The sequence below is a fragment of the Lutjanus erythropterus genome, chromosome 3 (assembly GCF_056507025.1).
Source record: "Lutjanus erythropterus isolate fLutEry1 chromosome 3, fLutEry1.hap2, whole genome shotgun sequence".
NCBI lineage: Eukaryota > Metazoa > Chordata > Actinopteri > Lutjaniformes > Lutjanidae > Lutjanus > Lutjanus erythropterus.
In genome coordinates, this window is record NC_139319.1 from 28,808,785 (window position 1) to 28,827,415 (window position 18,631).

Below are 18,631 nucleotides of genomic sequence, written 5' to 3' on the forward strand. Positions count from 1 at the left end.
ATTAAATACCTGGCTAAAGATGTCTAAGTGTTGGCAAGCAGTTACACATCAAGGAGACACAACACAACATTAGCATTTAGTGTTTGAACTCATGTTTCTAGCCAGTGGACAGACTGTAAGTCTAATATTCACTTGCTCTGATTTGTTTTTATGACCTCTTAGAATAATATCTTGGTATGTAGCTTGCCAAATGTTCAACTGTCTTTGTCACACAGTTCTTTGCTAAAATGGGTGCCAACAGGGAATAATAAGAGGAGTGAGAGGGGACTGCGCAGTAAAAGTATGGGTTGTAAATCAAAACGGTGGGCAAAAAGAAGCTAAAAAGCTCACTGTGTTAGCTAATGTACCACAATTTCAGTCCTACAACTGACCCCTGTCACGTTCTAGTCATCTGATTCATTGGTAATGTCAAAAATATTAATAAATGCAGCTTTATACTGTCCCTAAACCACAAGAAAATGCAGCAGCCAAGAAAGTCTCACTGTGGCTGGACTGTTTTATTTTCACTGTAGCCTGAAGGCATATGACACACCAGGAATGATACTGAGCACCATTGATTGTAAAGGACCACTATCAGTCTCTCCATGACAGGACTGGGGCAGCACAGTGGCTACCTTCACTGAGAATTATTGGGATTTAGACGGTTTAAGCCGCTACTTTGGGGCAAGGAAAAGTACTTGGAAGCGCCAGGTCCAGGATGACTACGTATAGGCTGCTTTTGTTCAACAAATGACACAGCAATATAAGTGAATATTCAAGAGGCTCTCTTCATTATAACTACCACAAAAAAAAGGTGATAAAGCCCTACATTAAAAAGAACAAGCCCTCGATGAGGCTGCCTTTTATGTGCTGCTCTCAGCACGACAAGGCACACTGCAGAAAATCACTGCGCTGTTGACGTAGGGAAAAAGAGGCTCGCAAGCTGGAGCACGTAAAAAGTGTCAGACTAAGGGTATTTATTTAGTTACACGCCTGTTACCACTCATTACTCAACATTACTGCTTGTATTCAGTACAACCTCAATTCAAGACGCCGAGAATTAAGCGCGGGACAAACAGAGGAAGCGGGAAAACGAGTGATGAGGGTGGAAGTGGGGCCACTTGTGGGATGACTTTATTACAGCAGCAAGAAAAAGATAGATTATTTAGCTGTCGAGGTTAATGTAAAGTAGAGGCTTCCTTTTTCCTTATGGGCATGCTGTGTATGGTTTTACAGCATGTTTTTGCTACAGTGTTGTATTTCTACTTTTTATCTTTGCTGCAAACAAATTACACACTAGGGAAATAAACAAAGAAAAACTTTTTGAGCTCAAGCTCTTCTTGCTTTGTCAGTTAAATAAGCCAAAGCTGACAACTCTTAATTCAACGTGCTTCATTAGGTTTTTATGTGTTTGCGGCAGCTCACGTCCATTAGCAGTCAAACACATTAACACATACAGTATGCACACAAATCCCATAATGCACACAAAAACTTACACTCATACATGGCACACATCTAGCCACTATCTTGAGCACCACAAATGTGACAGCTTTGAGGCAAGTGCAGTCTAGTTTCAAGAATCTTAGCAGTCATACCTGGCAGCAAACAGAAATATTGTACATGGACAAATGCAATCTCCTCTCATCTCTACACTGAAAACAGACAGACGCTGACCAGCAACAACCTCATTCCTCTGTGCATTAGCTAAACAAACTTGATTACAGGTGGCAATAGCTCGTTGTCTGGTGGATCAAGTTACCAACTCGGAAAGATCCTTGCAAACAATCGTCAGATACTATTCGGCAGTTATTTTGCCTGTGCTTCTTTAACAGTGACCAAAAAATAGAAATGTAATCAACAGCAACAGATGTTCATGATATTTTTGTTCCACTGATTTTTTATTTTAGATAAAGTAGTGTCTTGCGGCACAGTGGTGCAGTGGTTTGCACTGCTGCCTCACAGCAAGAAGGTCCCGAGCTTGAATCCCCCAGCTGGGTGGGGCGCTGGGGAGTTTGTGGCTGGGGCAGGGCCTTCCTGTGTGGTGTTCTCCTCGTGTCCACGTGGGTTTTCTCTGGATACTCCGGCCTCTTCCCACAGTCCAAAGACATGCAGCATAACAGGTTAATTAGTGACTCTAAATTGTCCATAGGTGTGAATGCGAGAGTGAGTGGTTGTCTGTCTCTATGTGTCAGCCCTGTGATGGACTGACGATTCCACCAGGTCACATTATTGTCTTATTGAGATCATTTCACTGAGATGTTGATTACTTTTCTGGGGTGGACAAAATATTAGAAACAACTTTCAGGACAATTTGGTCCAATGCACAGTCACCACACTACAAAGTACAGCCTTAAAGTTTATAAAATGCATCAACGTGACCTAATTCTCAAGAAAAACTTACATTTTAAAGGTCCAATGTATAAAATTTAGGGGGATATATTGGTAGAAAATAGCAGAAATGGAACATAACATTCATCAGTGTGTCTTGATTTGTGTATAATGCCCTTAAAATAGGAACTGTTGTGTTTTTGTAGCCTTAGAATGAACTGTTTATATCTTCACAGGACACGCATCCTTGTCCATGGAAGCAACCATGTTGCACTGCCATGTTTCTACAGTTCTAAAGTTGCCCTCTAAACTAAAGTAATCTCTAAGCTTACTGCTACATGCTACTAAATCCAACACACTGTTCTTTTAAAGCTAGCATATGTTGCTTTTGCTAAGCAGACAATGTATTGGAGATGGTACTTACTAAAACATTGTGTAACAGTAGCAAAAATAGAAAAGAGTGAAAAATGGGCAAACTAATGCAGTGAGCAAGAGAGCATTTTATATTTATACATTTAAGTTTCATTTCTAGGAGGAAAATTGTGTTATTTATTTCTTTTTAATAATTACATAGTTGAATAACAGCTCCAAGGGCACTTACTAGCCTTTGACCATTCACCAGGTCACATTGTTTTAATTGGGGTTGAGAGATTGTGTTGCAGAGATGTTGATTACTTTTCTGAGCTGGACAAAATATTAAAACATGTTTCATAATGCAGTGCAATATACCATCCCCACAAAGTACAGAAACATGACAACACATGGCTTGATGTCAGATGTGTAAGATTTACAGGGATTTATTGGCAGAATATAACAGAAATAGAAGACTATTCTTAAGTATGCTTTCATCAGTGCATTGTCATGTGAAAATAATGTGTTTTTGTTACTTTAGAATGAACCATTTATATCTATTCAGGGCACTTCCACATAGACCACTATGTTGTACCACCATGTTTCTACAGTAGCTCAGAATGAACAAATCAAACACTACATGTAAATATGGTCTTTTGTGAGTTTCACAGCTACCATGGTTTCACCTAGACTTTTGGAAAGGGAATGTGAGACACATTTTTTTGCAATCTGCAGATGCCACTAAATTCTACATATTGGTCCTTTAAAGCAAGCCTAGGTGGCTTGTGTTTAACAGACAATGTACCGAACATGGTACTTGCTAAAACATAGTATAACAGTAGCACCAGTAGGGAAGAACTGATGCAGCAATATCAGTTCCACAGCAAAATCTATCCTAAGATTGCTAATGTTAGCCTCCATAAGCTACTGTAAGCTACTACCTCAAAATAAAAATCCTTGTGTTTTTGTTACCTTAGAATGACCACCATATCTACAGAGGGTGTAGGTCATCTTCCATGGAGGATGCCATGTTAAACCAGGAATGGAGAAACCAACCATTAGTTCTTCCACATTTTTTGAAATTTTTGCAAGTTTCTTGGCCTTGTCTCCTACTCAATTGGAAGGGGAAGGTGAGATGAGGCGTTTGCAATCTGCACGCTCAGCACTAGATGCAACTAAATCCTACACACTGGTCCTTTAAGTACACTGTATGAAATTCTACATTTTTTCAATAGCATGAGCGCACCCCTTTATAATGGGGCTTCAGTGGGAATTAAATGCCTGAGGCTTGCAGTGTTAGTGTCACCTCAATTCAGTGACTAACTAAAGGTATCTTTATCTTGGCCTATCTTACTCTGTAGCTCACTGTGTATTTCTGAGCAAGATTATGTGAAGCCACTGCACTTTCTGTTCCAGTGAAAACTCCACCCTCACAGACAGAAAACACCTATAAAAGAGCATGAAGATTAATAATTCATTGATATCCATGACCACTCACACTCTCCTTTATAAGGCAGGCTTATATTAGTAGCGTACCCGTCAAGCAATTCAACCAACTCTTACGGTGTCATTAAAATTTTAAAAGCAGCTCAGCATGGAGGCTGGGTAAATAAGAGACAATTACTGTGTTTGATAGAAATGTAATGCAGTCCCCCTTCAAAAGAAGTAAGTGCAAACCTTGGGGGGAATGAAAATGACTTATAGCAGGCTGAGGGATGATTTATTTAAAGGGCACTTTTCAAACGGAGTTCCACGCCAGATACTATGGACAGTCAGGAGTTCAGTCACGTATGGCGGCTGCTTAAGTATTTTGTGCAGCTTGAGAAAGGTATTAACAGGAAATAGGAATCCAAAATCATGAGCATCTATCTCCCACCACTGTCAATGAAGGATGCTTACACAATCTGTTTGGTAATGGGGGGATGTTTAAGCAGGTTATTACCATTAAAATCCAAATAGAAATAAAGAAGCAGACCTGATTGTAAAGTTAATGCAGCGTGGACCCATTTTACAGCCACTTTCAATCTCCCATAGATAAACCAGTAGATCACTTTAATTAGACAATGTGTTAATTGACTGCAGGTCCTGGGGTGTGATGTGTCAACATTAGTCTCCATCAATGACAACCTCCTCCAGGCAAAACACCACTAACTCAGACATGATACTGAGAATGATTGAGGACGTGCGTATGTGCGTGTGAGCATGTTTTTGTGTGTGTTTTTTTTTTTACGAAGACATATGTGCATGCATGCAATTTTGCGTCTGACCGTTTGCATGCAAGCAAGTATGCCTATGATTTTGAGTTTCTGTGACCCAGTGGAGACATATCAATGCGTGGGAGGGACAGTGCCTGCTGAAGGAGGACAGAGAGAGAGAGAGAAAGAGAAAAAGGGAATAGAGGGCAAGGCACAGAGAGAGAGAAACTCAGCGTGCAGTCTATCGCTTCACTGTGGTCTGACATTATTACGTGCTCATCGCCTGGCCGCTCACCACGGCTTGCCTGTGTTTGGGAAATGGCAAGTCACATCAACATTACAAGGTATCGCACTTGGCTCAGAAAAAAAAGGTGGATAAGGTCAAGATGCACTGTGCCTCTGGGGCTTGGAAGATTCAAACTCAAAGCTCGATATTCTGTAAGTCAATCCATGGGTGTTCAAACTGTGCAGCAAGAGGAAAACAGCGGGAAGACGATACGTCACCCCGGTAGGTGGTACGCAGCATTCTCTCAGTACCCCAGATGGGGAAAGGGCATTTAATAGAATAGAAATGAAACTAAATTAAATCTGACACTGGGGTGTACCAATGTAATTAACACACACGCTTCCACACACACACACACACACTTCTCTCGACCTCACACTCTTTCCCACACACGGATAATGTCAGCACCCTTGTACCGCCGAACAGGATCAGTGGCCAAGCGTATGATTATGCTCAACTCTCTGAAGTCGTAGCGAGGTGGCTTCCATCAGCACCGTGGCCAGCGTGGCAATCATACAGGAAACATAATGAGGCCATTAAGTTTGGCGAACGCAGCCTTAAAGCCTCTTGTCCGACCGGCTGGGTTTCCACTATGCACATGCTCACGGCTTCAAAGCTTTTAGCAGCTCGATGTGATGCGTGATCTGCGGCCGTGCTACAGCAGCAGGTGCAATGCATCCTGATTGGATGGCTTCCTGAATGGCTTCCTTAATGTGGTGGCGCTTCTGTGCCCGAGCACTAAGGAGAGTTTTAACATTATGTGACGCTTTTAAGTGCATCTGGTGACCTTTCACAGGCGTTATAAAAGGCAGACTCAAATTGTGCTGACCTAGTTTAACTTCAGGTGGAAAGAAAGCAGTGGATTTTTTGGTTAGCTGTGCATGTTGGTCCGATATTTTATACGTCACTGTATTTTTTGATTATATTTCAGATTATAGTGGTTAGCTGTGCTGCCCTTCCCACACAAAACCTTTGTAAGCAAATGCCGTTTTTTGTTCTGCAAAGCTAAAACCAGCACATTATGACAATCCAGAAATGAAATATGACCTTCCAAACATTATCTGACTCATCCTACACGTGAAATTTGAAAGCTTAAGTATACAGTGTAAGCATTAGGTGACGTAACACGCTTTTAAAAGCACACTGCATGGATTCAAGAGGTCAAGAGCGAGCCTCAGCTCAACCCTGACTGTTCGGTAACTGCAGCCAAGAGTTTTGCTCTGGAGGCCAGTCAAGACAGATTCTCCATTCATGTTTTGTGGCACATGGCTTCTTGCCATAACATCATACTTCCAATTCAAAAAGAAAAAAAGGGACGTGAAACAAATTTGTAGACACTAATTAGAGGAAGGGGGAGGCTGAAGGAGGAGAGATCAGGGATGAGGGATATGGCCCACTGGAAGGGCTACATTATTTATGATATTTGATGATGTTTTTTTCCCTTCTTTCTTGCTCCGGAGCAGAGGACCATCGGGGTGGCAGGGGAGAGAAGAAAAGAAACAACTTTATAATGTATTACCATCAGTAATTTAGGCTGAAGGGTGAGATGGGTTGATGAACAAGACCTGCCTCTACATCCTAAATCATATTCCCTCGCTGCACAGACCATGGTTGGGAATGCTGCACACGGCTCTGTCCTTGTTGGTGTGTCTCTGGGCTCTTTCTACACTATGGATGGTGCATATAATGACCACAACATGCAAATAGCAGCCAGTCAGGTTGATAAAGTATTCTGCAACAACATTTTTGCAGGATGTCAGATTCTTTCAAAGCAGGAATCATTTATCGACTCCTGTTTCGAAAGAACATCCTGCAAAGATACGAGAATTGCAGGCCTATTTGTCTTTTTTTTCTACCTTTATATCTCTTATACATGCCTGAAATGTGTGTTTTTTCTGCATGACACTTTTGCTTTCATGAGAGGCTGCATGTGTTCCTTCGCTCTCAAGAGGGATTTAGGCAATTTCAAACACACACGGCTCTACTTGCCAGATTTGACTGACCTGTCTCTGCATGAGTTCTCGCGACTTTAAAGACCACTCAAGTCGAGTCTACACTCACGCAGTCTTATGTTAATTTCCCTCAAAGCTGACAACGCTTATAGACAGAACAGATGAGGCGACTTCAAAGACGCGCCATGTGCCACAGTGCATGAAAAAAACATCTAGGAGTGAAAAAAAAAATTAGCATTGATCAGCCAAAAAGCTGATGCCCCTATCCTGAGCTATTGACTAAATATGCTGAAATTTATGGTCACAGTTTTCTTAAGGGAACAAATTCATTTTGATTACACTGTTAGGAGGAAATCTCAAGGTTCCCTTAGAAGAGATTAATGTTTTAAGATCACACTAAAAGAGGCACTGCTAAAGCTATCCATTTTGTATTCAAGCTGCCAGTCACAATGCCATTATGCTCATGTCTGCCAAGGGGTGGGGGGATTACACAGCCTCAAAGATACTTCAGGAAAGAACTTGTCACTTTGCTGTAGGGATGCTTCACTGGAATTATGGCCATGAATATAACAAATGACAGTTAGTTTCAACATTGCTACCTCTAGATCCTCAGTTAATATCTAAGGTTAAAGCTTATACGTAACCCGCGTAAGCCTGGGGCGCAGACATGACGACACATACAACGACAGACAGAGAGAAAGAGGTTGGGCGGCAGGGGCAGAGACAGCAAGTTGGACAGGTACAGAGAGACAGTGAGAGTGCATTAGCCTTGTGTACATGCCTCAAAGGACACACCATTCCCCCCCAAGGGAAGCTACAGCAGCGTCAAGTCTCCCAGAGGTAGTGGCAGTACAAGACACGGTCGACCAATCTGGCTGAAATAAGACTGAGAGAAAGTCTCTAGACCAAAGAGGTTGTGAATTTATGGTCAATGCCATGGCCAGTCAAACAAGCAGCATACCAGTCAGCCTGCTGAGATTCATTTACATTTATATTTCAGGCATTTAGTGCAGAAGAATGCAATGGTTGAGCAGGTAGGAGTTCGGTATCCTGATGAAAGGTCAGTGGAACAGGGCACATGACTACCATGTTGTTTGTCATTGCCTTTCAAAAGCAACTCAATGGAGCATTTTCTGATCTGGCAACTTTTTGGACATTGTTTAGTTTGATTTAGCCAGCTAAAACTACTCGGCTAAGGATGGAAACTGCAAGTAGTTATGATTAAAAGAAGAGCCGCTTGGTCAAGGGTAGGGATTGTGATCATGGTGTAAAGAAACAAATGTTGACTGCTGATACAAAACAGGATGCAAACAGCAGCCTCTGGTGTCAAAGTCAGACACCAGATTAGAAAAAATTAGAAGACAATTGTGGTTATGATTAAAAAACACTTCCTGGCCAAGGTTAGGGGAACATTGTTTCTCCAAGTAAAATAACCCAACAGCAACTATAGACAAATGCTGTCATTTCAAACCTTAACCAAGTATCTGACTTTGATACCAGAGGCCACATCTTGATTAATGTTAGAGAACAATCATGATTGTGATTAAAAGACGTACTGGGTCATGATTATGGAATGATCATTGTCAACAACTTTCTTGTTAAGGTTCAGGAAAGATTTTGGTCGTGGTTAAAAAAAACAACATCAACTTTTAGTAAGAAACTGGATATTAACAATGCTGTTAAAGTCAGACACTACAGTCATTTATTTGCTTATGGCAAGAGAATTATTATGATCATGGTTAAAGAAACGTCTTTGTCACAGTAAGGATGTGAGTGCTGTCATGTTTAAAAGAAGAACTAAATGGTTATGGTTCAGGAAAGATTGTGGTAAAGGTTACCGCAATTAGAGAACTATCATAGTTATGGTTAAAAGAACTGCTGAGTCATGGTTATGAAATGATCATTGTCATTACCTTTATGGTTAAGGTTAGGGAAAGACTGGGGAAATGAAAAGAAACCAGCATCAACTGATGGTAAGAAACCAGATACAAGCAATGCACTCGAAGTCAGATGTCAGAGGCCAATCCTTGCTTAAGGTGAGAGAATAATCCACGTCATGGTTAAAATAATTTCTTGACCAAGGTTTGGAGTGGATAACTGGCATGTTTAAAAGAAGAACTGCATGGTTAAGGATTAGGAAACACTGTGGTCAAGGATAGCAGACAAAAGTGTTGACTGTTGGTAGAAGAGGGGTGGAAACAGCTGTGTCCAGTGTTACTCTCAGTCACTTGGACATTCAACCACCACAACTTGCTTCTTAAAAGTCAAGGATGTAACATTTAGGACAATCTATTGGCAGAAATGGAATATAACATTCACAATTATGCTTTTATTATATAATCACCCAAAATCAATAACGGTTATGTTTTCTTTACCTCAGAAAGGTAGGCCCTTGGTGTTTAGCGCAAGTTTCCCAGCCACCTACGTGGTTGGCAGGTGAGTTGGTTGCAATCTACTATTTCACAGCTAGATGCCACTAAATCCAACACGCTGGTCCTTTAAGAGGTTTTGCATTATTATTTGCATGGCAACAAGAGGTTGTTTGTCAGGAAAACCTTAACCAAGATTGTAAAACGGACCTTCCTCAAGCAGCTCCGACCTGGCTGCAGGAGATCACTGCTGGCATGATCCTGTTTAAGAAAAACCATAATAGCAGAAGCATTCATTCATTCATCCATTCTTTTTTGCAGTGGAAATCTAATAGTACTGTCTTTTTCTGATGACACAATTACATTACCTGCAGTGCAAATGTAATGACAACATGCTGAGGCAAAATACTCTGGTCATAGAAATGGGCACATCTCAAAAAATGTTTTTACATTTAGAAATCTTGTGGATCAATATGTTTTGTTTCTGTTTAGTAAAATATAATGGAAAAGAAAATCAGATTTTTGTTTTTTTATTTAAGACAATTTCATTTCAATGTTTATCAGTTATTATTGTTTATTGACTTACATAACCTTTTAGCATTTAAACACACACAGAACACTGGGAGAAAAATAAAGGTATGCTGTGCAATAAATGCGCCCTGCCAGAACAGAACCAGGGATATTTTTGATTTGTGGTACAGGTCTTAACCACAAGATCAACAGGATGCCTTAGTTGGTTTGAAGCAAAAAAAAAAAATCAATGTTGTCATTTTTCTGGTGAGGACAGTCTTTGAAGTACAGTCAGGGGAAAAAATGAGGGAAGCCACAGGGCACACAATAAACACTGAATTTACAGTCATGATTAAAGTAGCTGAACCAAGCTGGTCATTCATCCAACCAACTGGTCATCCCATTAGCCAGCCCCTCACTCTTACTCTAACTTAACTACTGCTGCAGTTAAGTTACAGGACTTCAAGCACAATCTCTTTTTCCTACCACTCCATTCATCACCAGAACAAGCACCAACGGCCAATGAAGATTAAGTGGCAGATCTCCTCTCTTGAGGATGCTCTTGAGGCCAGGCCTGATTTTCTATCTTTTTGTCACATGAGAAGAAGAAAAGGCTTTGAAACAGAGGCCTCAGTCTTCAAGATAATTATTAAAGATTTAAAGCTGAGGGGCAGCGGCATTCAATAACCTCGTCACCCTCTCCATCCAGCACGCACTGATGCAGCAACACACACACAACCATGCAAGAATATGCACTCACACACACAAACATGTTCCCCTCACAGTGCCTCAGTCTTCACTGCGGGTTAAAAAACAAGTTCATGAACCATGTCATAATCAGCTCAGACAAGACTGAATATGTGGGATTTTTCTCTTTTTTTTCAAATGGAATAAAGCAAGAGGAGCAGCCACAACAACAAATTAAGCTTGTGAAACCACAAAGAAGAGCCCATCGGCTCCCTGTGAGCTTACATGGTTGTGTAAATGACTTTGATTCATTTTGTCTCATTATTCTCTTCCTATGAGGGTCCTCTTGTGTAAGAGGGGCATGAGTTTCATCCAATTCGTACACGCAAAGGGCCTGAATGCAGTCCGTGTCATTTTGGAAACAAGTTTGTGGCATTATGAGAGCTATTTACTGCTGCTGGAGAGGTTTACGCGTGTTATGGCACCAGGTGGCTCCTGTCTTTGAGCTGGACAGTTATGTTATGGCACTCTACATGATGAGACCAAGGGAGTCTATTTTTATTAAGGTTTGTTTAATTAAACCATTAAATAAGTATAATATCAGAAATTCTTATATCTTAAATTGAGCGCCAAGTATCCTTGAAACACTTTTTAATGTCTTTGCTTCAGAAATTGGACAAAAACTGCTCTTATATTTTAACTGATAAATTGGTGAATAATAAAAAAGATATTTTTCTCTTTTCTCAACTTCTCTTTTTTATGTCAGTGCTGTCATGATCCCACAATTCAGTGCATAGTCTGTGTCATTAGGCGCCATTGATTCAAGAAGGCACACATCTCAGATGGATGTAAGACCCAACCTTCAACCACCACCCTTTGGAAATTCAGTGGTAATGCATTCGGACCAGGGCTGCCACCTTCTTATTTGCAATATATGGTAAATACCATATCACACACTGCTGGTCATATTTAAAAAAAATGTCCCTAAACAGTTAATAAAGGACAATAATTTGCTCTTTTTCAGGTATTCAGTTCAGTAAATCCAAAAATTCAGGGGAAGCACAAGCAGCCATACAGAGGAGAAATTCAGACTCTAAAGAATTTAAGGCCTTATTGGAGATTGAGCAATAATTTATGACTCCCTCCTTCCCCAATCAATTAATTTGGATGAAAAAGCTCGCATCATTTGGGAGGAATGAATCATGCATTAGCATATCTCAAATTCGCTGAAAATAAATCATAAATATTTTTTCTCCGCCAAGGCTATAAATCACGACAGATTAAATATTAAACCGAAAATGCACGACTCGCAGACCATGCACAGACAGAGACAAGAGTACACGTTGGTAGAATGTCACAAAACAGCACAATAACAGAGGGGAGTTTCGTGCGTAATTGCCGGGAGAGTCAAAGGTCGCGGCCGAATACAATTCACAGTCCCTGCACAAGTCTGGCATTTAGGGAACAGTGTGCGTCGGTGCGCATCTGTAGCTTCCAGTGCACCTGTTAACAGTGAACCACAACTCAGCGGCACGGCAGAGCGCCGAGTCTCCCTCTGTGCGTCACGGAGTTTGTTCACCCAGCTGCTCAAAATATCCCACTCTCAGAGACGAATAGCTCATGTGGAATGTGGAGTCGTGAACGCATCAGAGGAACAATAATAATAATAATAATAATAATAATAATAATAATAATTGATCGGTACTCACGCTGCTGTTCTGCCCTGACCAGTAGACCACCGCGTGGTTATGCGCAGAGTCCCCTGTCAGAGCGAAAGTGCTGCTGGTGAGCCTGGGCTCATCCTGCCGGGTATTCCCTCTCCCTTCGTCCCTGTTCCATCTGAACTCGGACCTTCCCTGCCTGTGTCCGTCCATCAACGAGCCCCGATCCTCCGGAGCGCCCGCATCCATGCCAGTCCGGCCAGTCCACCCGTTCTCGCTGAACTCAGCAAACTCAGGACCGCTTCTCCTCGCTCTCCGGAGCGCAGCAGCATCCTCACCCTTCTCGGGTTCCCCTGCCTCATTTCTGCCGCGACGACTCTCTTCGCTGGACCCTGGTGCATCTCCCTTTGCGGTAACTCCATCCAAACTGACATCTTGAGGGAACAGGGGAACATCCTCGGCAGAAAAGCCTGTCTCGGGGTCGTCGTCCACTCCAGGATTTTGTTCTCTGAACTCTACTCGGATGTTTTTTAGGGTGCCCGGTTCCTCTGTCAGATCAGCGCGCATCCCCAGCTGTAATTCCTCCAGGTGAAGTTGAACTGGTGATGGGCAAGATGCGCAAGTTATCTCCGCCTTGGTGTTTTGGAGGGTATGAGCAGCTATCATAAGCCAGATACCCAGAGATAAGTGCAAACCTGGGCACAAGCCAGCCCAAGTCTCCATCGCTGACAGAGATTTGGGGGGGTGAAGGAGCGTTGGAGACCTTATCCGACACCTTAACTCCGCTCTCTCAGGTCGATGTGGAAAACTGACGCCTCGATTGTCCGTCTGGTTGTTTTGGGGGGGAAGAAAAGTGATCTGCTCTTCAGCGAAACTGTTCACGTCCAAGGATCTTTGGTCGGGAAAGCCACCACACAGGAGGGAGGAGCTGTATCGAAGCCAGCTGCCGAGTGTGTGCGCCCGGAAGAGACAGTTAGAGAGAGAGAGAGAGAGAGAGAGAGAGAAAGGGAGAGAAGGAGAGAGGGAGAGAGAGAGAGAGAGAGAGAGAGAGAGAGAGAGAGAGAGGAGCTGGCCGTGGTGCTGTTAAGCCTCCTATTCTAGAAGTAGTTCGGAGCAACGCAGAATAGTCTTCATGATCATGATCTACATATAATAAAAACATATATGACATTACATTAAATACGTGATTATACCCTCTTATGTATTGTTATCTCATATTTTTCTCTGCCGTTTTCTAGTATCGAATTTTCATTAAAGTTGACAGTATTAGCCGCGGTGGAAGTAACGAACCACTTAAATCACTGTAATTAAGTCATTTTGGGTGGTACTTAATTTTAAGTCTGTCACTGAACTCATTCTGAAGTATTCATTGCACTATATCGACTTAGCTGCTTTCAAATGGTAACTTACAAGTGAGTGGCCTTTGACTTAATATTTAAACCTTTCAACTGCATGTTTGTAGCCAATAAGGTTGTTCGATGGCAAAGGGACCAATAAAAACTGACATACAGACGCAAAAAAAAAAAAAAAAAAAAAAAAAAAAAAAACGCAGCAGCGGAGAAAGGTTTGAATGACAGTGACAACTCAGCAGAACAGCGTAGGTGTTGAGAGTAATTTAGACTGAATATTTGGAGAAGCAGACACCCCTTTAGATTGAATGGCTCCTATAGATGATGCATTCAACATCAACGCGTCAATTTATTCCTGATGCCTCTTGACGTACACAGGTTTACGAGAAAACCTGCGAGAAGGCGGGACGATTCTGTGTAGTTACTCTCAATGTCTGTCATCGGCTCGGATTGTCCGTGAAGGCAAATGAAACGAGCCTGAGTTTATATTTTCTCAAGCAGCATTACACTAAGTAGTACAGTTTGCCAGATAAGGGGAAGAAGGAGGAGATTTTTTATTTATTTAATTGTGTTATTGTCGTTATATTTTGCGGTTATTGCGGTGAGACTACTGCTTTTGTCCACAGGATCATCCAAAACCAACAAAATATTAAAGTTTATTTGCTTTAAGTAGGCTATATTTCGTAACACCAGTCAGTAATACAACAGTATTTTTCCTCGAGTACAGATTTTCAGCACTTTTTTCACCCCTGGCAGTGTCACCCCGAATTTATCTGAACGAGTGATACGAGTGAAATTACTTAATAAAATAACAAAATATGAATATCTTTGGTCATATAAAAAATACATACAGTAATTTAACTTGCAGTTCAATCCTTGGAGAACTGGATCAAACTTGCGCACCTGCTTGACGGGGTTTCTCTCTTTTAATTCTGTTCGGTAAACCTTCTGACACTTAACTACATAAAAAAAGAGGCCAAAACACTCTGTCAGCTGAGGATTTTTTGGGGCTACGTTACTTCAACAAGGGTCTAGAGATGACTCAATAAAGTAAGTAAAACGTGAGTAAAAGTTTTCCTAACAAGATATCACACAATAAGATATAAATAAAGATATTAAAAAAAAAATGACTACTTGAAAAAAAGGCCTTAATTTAATAATAAATCAGACCTTGTAACATAAAATAAAATAATAAGATGAAATAATTACCTTGTAATATGGTAGATATCATCAATATTTGATATATTGTTAAATCCCTAACATTTATGGGTTAACTGTGCTACCATTTTGGCCAAGAAAATCCACACCCTGATCTAACAATAATAATAATAATAATAATAATAATAATAATAATAATAATAATAATAATAATAACAATAACAATAACAACAACAATAGCTATAATAATAATTTAGACCACTTTGATGGTGCAAAATAAGCTATCCACCAGCAGCCTCCACTGGTCAGTTACATTAGATGTGTCCCCTCTGTCAGTGTGGTGTGTCCATAAACAGCACGCCAATCTCTCATTCTCCCACCAAACTCAACATAATGTGGAGCAGAAGCAGCCCCTTCATTGGTAAGAAGACCCAACCAGGCTGACGGCATGGAAAAAAAAAAAAAAAGAAAACTGTGCTGGTTCACAAGGAGCCCCGGGGGGGCAGAACACTCACTGATGGATTGGGAAGAATTGGCAGGGAGTTGCACCACTCCTAGGGGGAAATAAAGTAGCGCCTAGAGGCATATGAGAGAGAGGGAGGCAGGGAAGGGGGTGCTGGGATACAGTGCTGCCTGCATCAAGGACCTAATGCGCCATTCCATCAAGGGTGGAATAGTGATATAAAAGCAGGAAATGTGTGTGCATGTGTGTGTTGTGGGTATGCACGGAAAAAAAGAGAGTGCTTGTATGTATGAGTGGGTGTTTGAGTGTGTATGTCTAAGTGCAGCAGGGTTACTCATTAGTGATCTAGCATGTTGTGCCCTTGTCTGTCAACTTGACTGCCCACAAATTGCCCATCAGGGAATACTCAGGGGACTGTGTCTGAATTTCAACAAATTTCCAATCATATCAGTGTGAAAGAGACAGTTCTGTGGATTTACAAGTCAAGCAGCAAAGCAAGCAGAGACACTTTCTTGTTTAAGTAATCTGATTCCTCTGTATTCCACAGAGCAGAAATGTGCATTTCACCTAAGAGGAGAGGTAATCAGGTCTCCTTACAGCACCTTATTTAAAGTGACTATTATCATTATTCTATGATGACAATGTATTATGACAATGTGCAAACAGTACGGCAGTGTGAAGAGGTCACTGGTAGTGATGTATCAGCTTAATCTGCAGCTCCTGTCAGCTTTACACAGCTTTCAGGTGAGTTTCAGCTCATTGTTTAGAGGTGTTGTGTACACAACTTTACTGTTCTGTGTACTCTCACCGCTCTCATAGAATCATTTTCAGACGCAGCAGGCGGCTTTTTTCAGCTCTATAAACCCACTGTACATCACCTGCTCAGCACCAAACAGCAGACAGACGCAGTTACAGACCAGCTGGTGAACATAGTGGAGCTTTTAGCAGCTCAAGAGGCTGATATTTCTCTTGGTAGTTGGTGGAGACCAAAAACAGAGCTAAAAGAGAGTGAAATTGGACTCAAACAATCCTAACACAACTGCTGGATGTGTAAACCAGCAACAGTTTGGTAACAAGTCTGACAGCTTATAGGTGATGGTATGTCAGTGTTGTGTTCCCAGTTTTTCTCTGCTCCTCACGTGGCTCAACATATCGGTTGTGAAATTTCAAAGTCAAAGGGATATAAAGGACCAGAGTGTAGGATTTCATGGCATCTAACGGTGAGGTTGTAGGCTGCAAGCAAGTGAATACTGCTCGCGTCATCCTTCCCTTCCAGGCATGTAGTAGAACCTGTGTTCACTACAAAACTCACAAAAAATACAAAAAGCACTACCTGGAGCCAGTGTTTGATTTGTCCATTCTGGACCGTGCAACATGGTGGCCTTTGTGGAAAAGAACTCACTCCCTCTGAAGATAGGTAGGCCTCTTAATCTTACACACTGGACCTTGGTTTGCCTGAGACTAAGGTTTTTGTTTTTTACATTTTTCCCCTTGCCTTTTTCGTTTCTTTCTTTTTTCATTTATATTTTGGGGGCTTTTATGCCTTAAATTTTTAGGGTAGCTGAAAATATGACAGAAAAGGGGGAGAGCGGGGGAATGACATGCAGCAACGCTATTCAAATAAACTGGTTACAGGTAGACATCACTTAATTTTAAAGAAATAGTAGTAATCTTTACTACAGTGATACATTTTTTACTTAAAATTTCATAGATGTCATTAATTGTTATATGGCCACCTCAACATTTTGGGAATATGTCTCATTGAGAAATGGAAGAGTAATACCACTCACATCTGTATCGTAAATATGAAGCTGGGGCTAGCAACTTATTAGCTACCTTAGCATAAAGCTAAAGATACTGGAGACAATCCTGCACTCAGTTCCCCCTAAAATGACAAACTGACAGTCTTGCACTGAGGCTTTTGTGTGGATTAAACAAACAAGATATAGTCAGTCAGTAAGATCCATAGGACTGAGCCAGGCTAGATATTTTCCCCTGATTCCAGTCTTTATGCTAAGCTAAGCTAACCAGACGCTGGCTCTAGCTACATAGTTAACATATCAACTGGAGATAGGTAACAGTCTTCTCACCTAATGACTGGAATGAAAGCTAACATTGCCTAAAATGTCAAACTACTCCTTTAATGGACCACAAGCCAGAAAGGCAATAGGCCATGTCCTCAACTCCCTCCACCCTAAAAGCTCTATGACCAAGCAGGCCATCGCCCAAGAAAAACTCTGATCAACACAGAGACAGGGACTATATGCCAAGACTGAATTATTTCAGAGAGAGACGTGTAATGAGATTTTAATGAAAGTGAATGAAACTTCTCATCTCTTGTGATGCTGCCATTCATCAATTACCATAGCTTACTAATGGAGTGGAAATTATTAATCCTTTTTAACGATAAATCAGATGGAATTTTTCTAATCAATCAACATCCAAGTAAGATGTATTTTGTAAGTTGGAAGAGCACTGCACCAAGTAACAACTGCTACATTTTATTTCTCAGCCATACCATACGCACACATCTCACAGTTACACTGAGTTGTCTTTATGGACAGGATGGCCTGCTGCTAGGAGTGGAACTGGAACTTGGACTGGTCGCTGCAAGTGGTGAAGCACTAGCACGCTGAAAGAAATTATGGCCTCACGGTGAAACAGTGACAAATCTGGTTAGGATTAAAACCCTTATAAGGTGACAAATATTTAAAGTATATCTATAGCAAGCGATATTTGGTTTATATAACTTTAGTTTAATGTGGGAAAAGGCTGACTAACATTAAGGAAAAGAAGTAAAAATATTCTAAATATAGTGTACACTTAAACTGATATAGATTTTTTTTTAGGTGGAAAAAATATGTTTAGCTGCCAACCCTGTCCACAACAGTCCATTGCTCAGCTTCCTACACTGGGACTCCTGTTGCTTCTCCAAACTACAGGGATGTTTATCACCACCCACTGTAGGTAATACACTGATTATTGGGAAGTACAACTGTGCACTTAAAATAATCTGAAATATCCCTTTAACTTTAGCTCATCATCATCTCATGTCTGTACTGGTACTTTTCTTGTCTCAGAGAGGAGAGTACTCACTTAGCCGACTGTAATCATCCATTCTTCTCGTCTGGTCCGTCCCTTCTCTGTCATCACAGAAATCCTGGATGTGGAGCCTCAGTCTTTGATGCTGTCGCTTCCTGTGGGGAGGTTGATGCAGTGTGTGTAAAGATAGAGCGACAGACTGAGTAAAATCTGAATTGCCAGTGATTAAGATCAACATCTGCAGGAGACTTGTTATTAAGTATTAAGTAAAATCTGTCTGGTATAACCATCTACACCTTAC

General features: G+C 41.2%; 1 protein-coding gene across 1 annotated transcript in view; it reads right to left on the reverse strand.

Annotated features, from left to right (window-relative positions):
* The window catches only part of sorcs3a (sortilin related VPS10 domain containing receptor 3a), a 264,513-nt gene extending 251,291 nt beyond the window's left edge, over positions 1-13,222 (reverse strand). The window contains exon 1 of the mRNA XM_084715689.1: positions 12,367-13,222. Coding sequence (XP_084571815.1) covers positions 12,367-13,041 — 675 coding nt within the window. The 5' untranslated portion in view covers positions 13,042-13,222. The remainder of the gene's footprint in view (positions 1-12,366) is intronic.
* Positions 13,223-18,631: the final 5,409 nt, after the last annotated feature.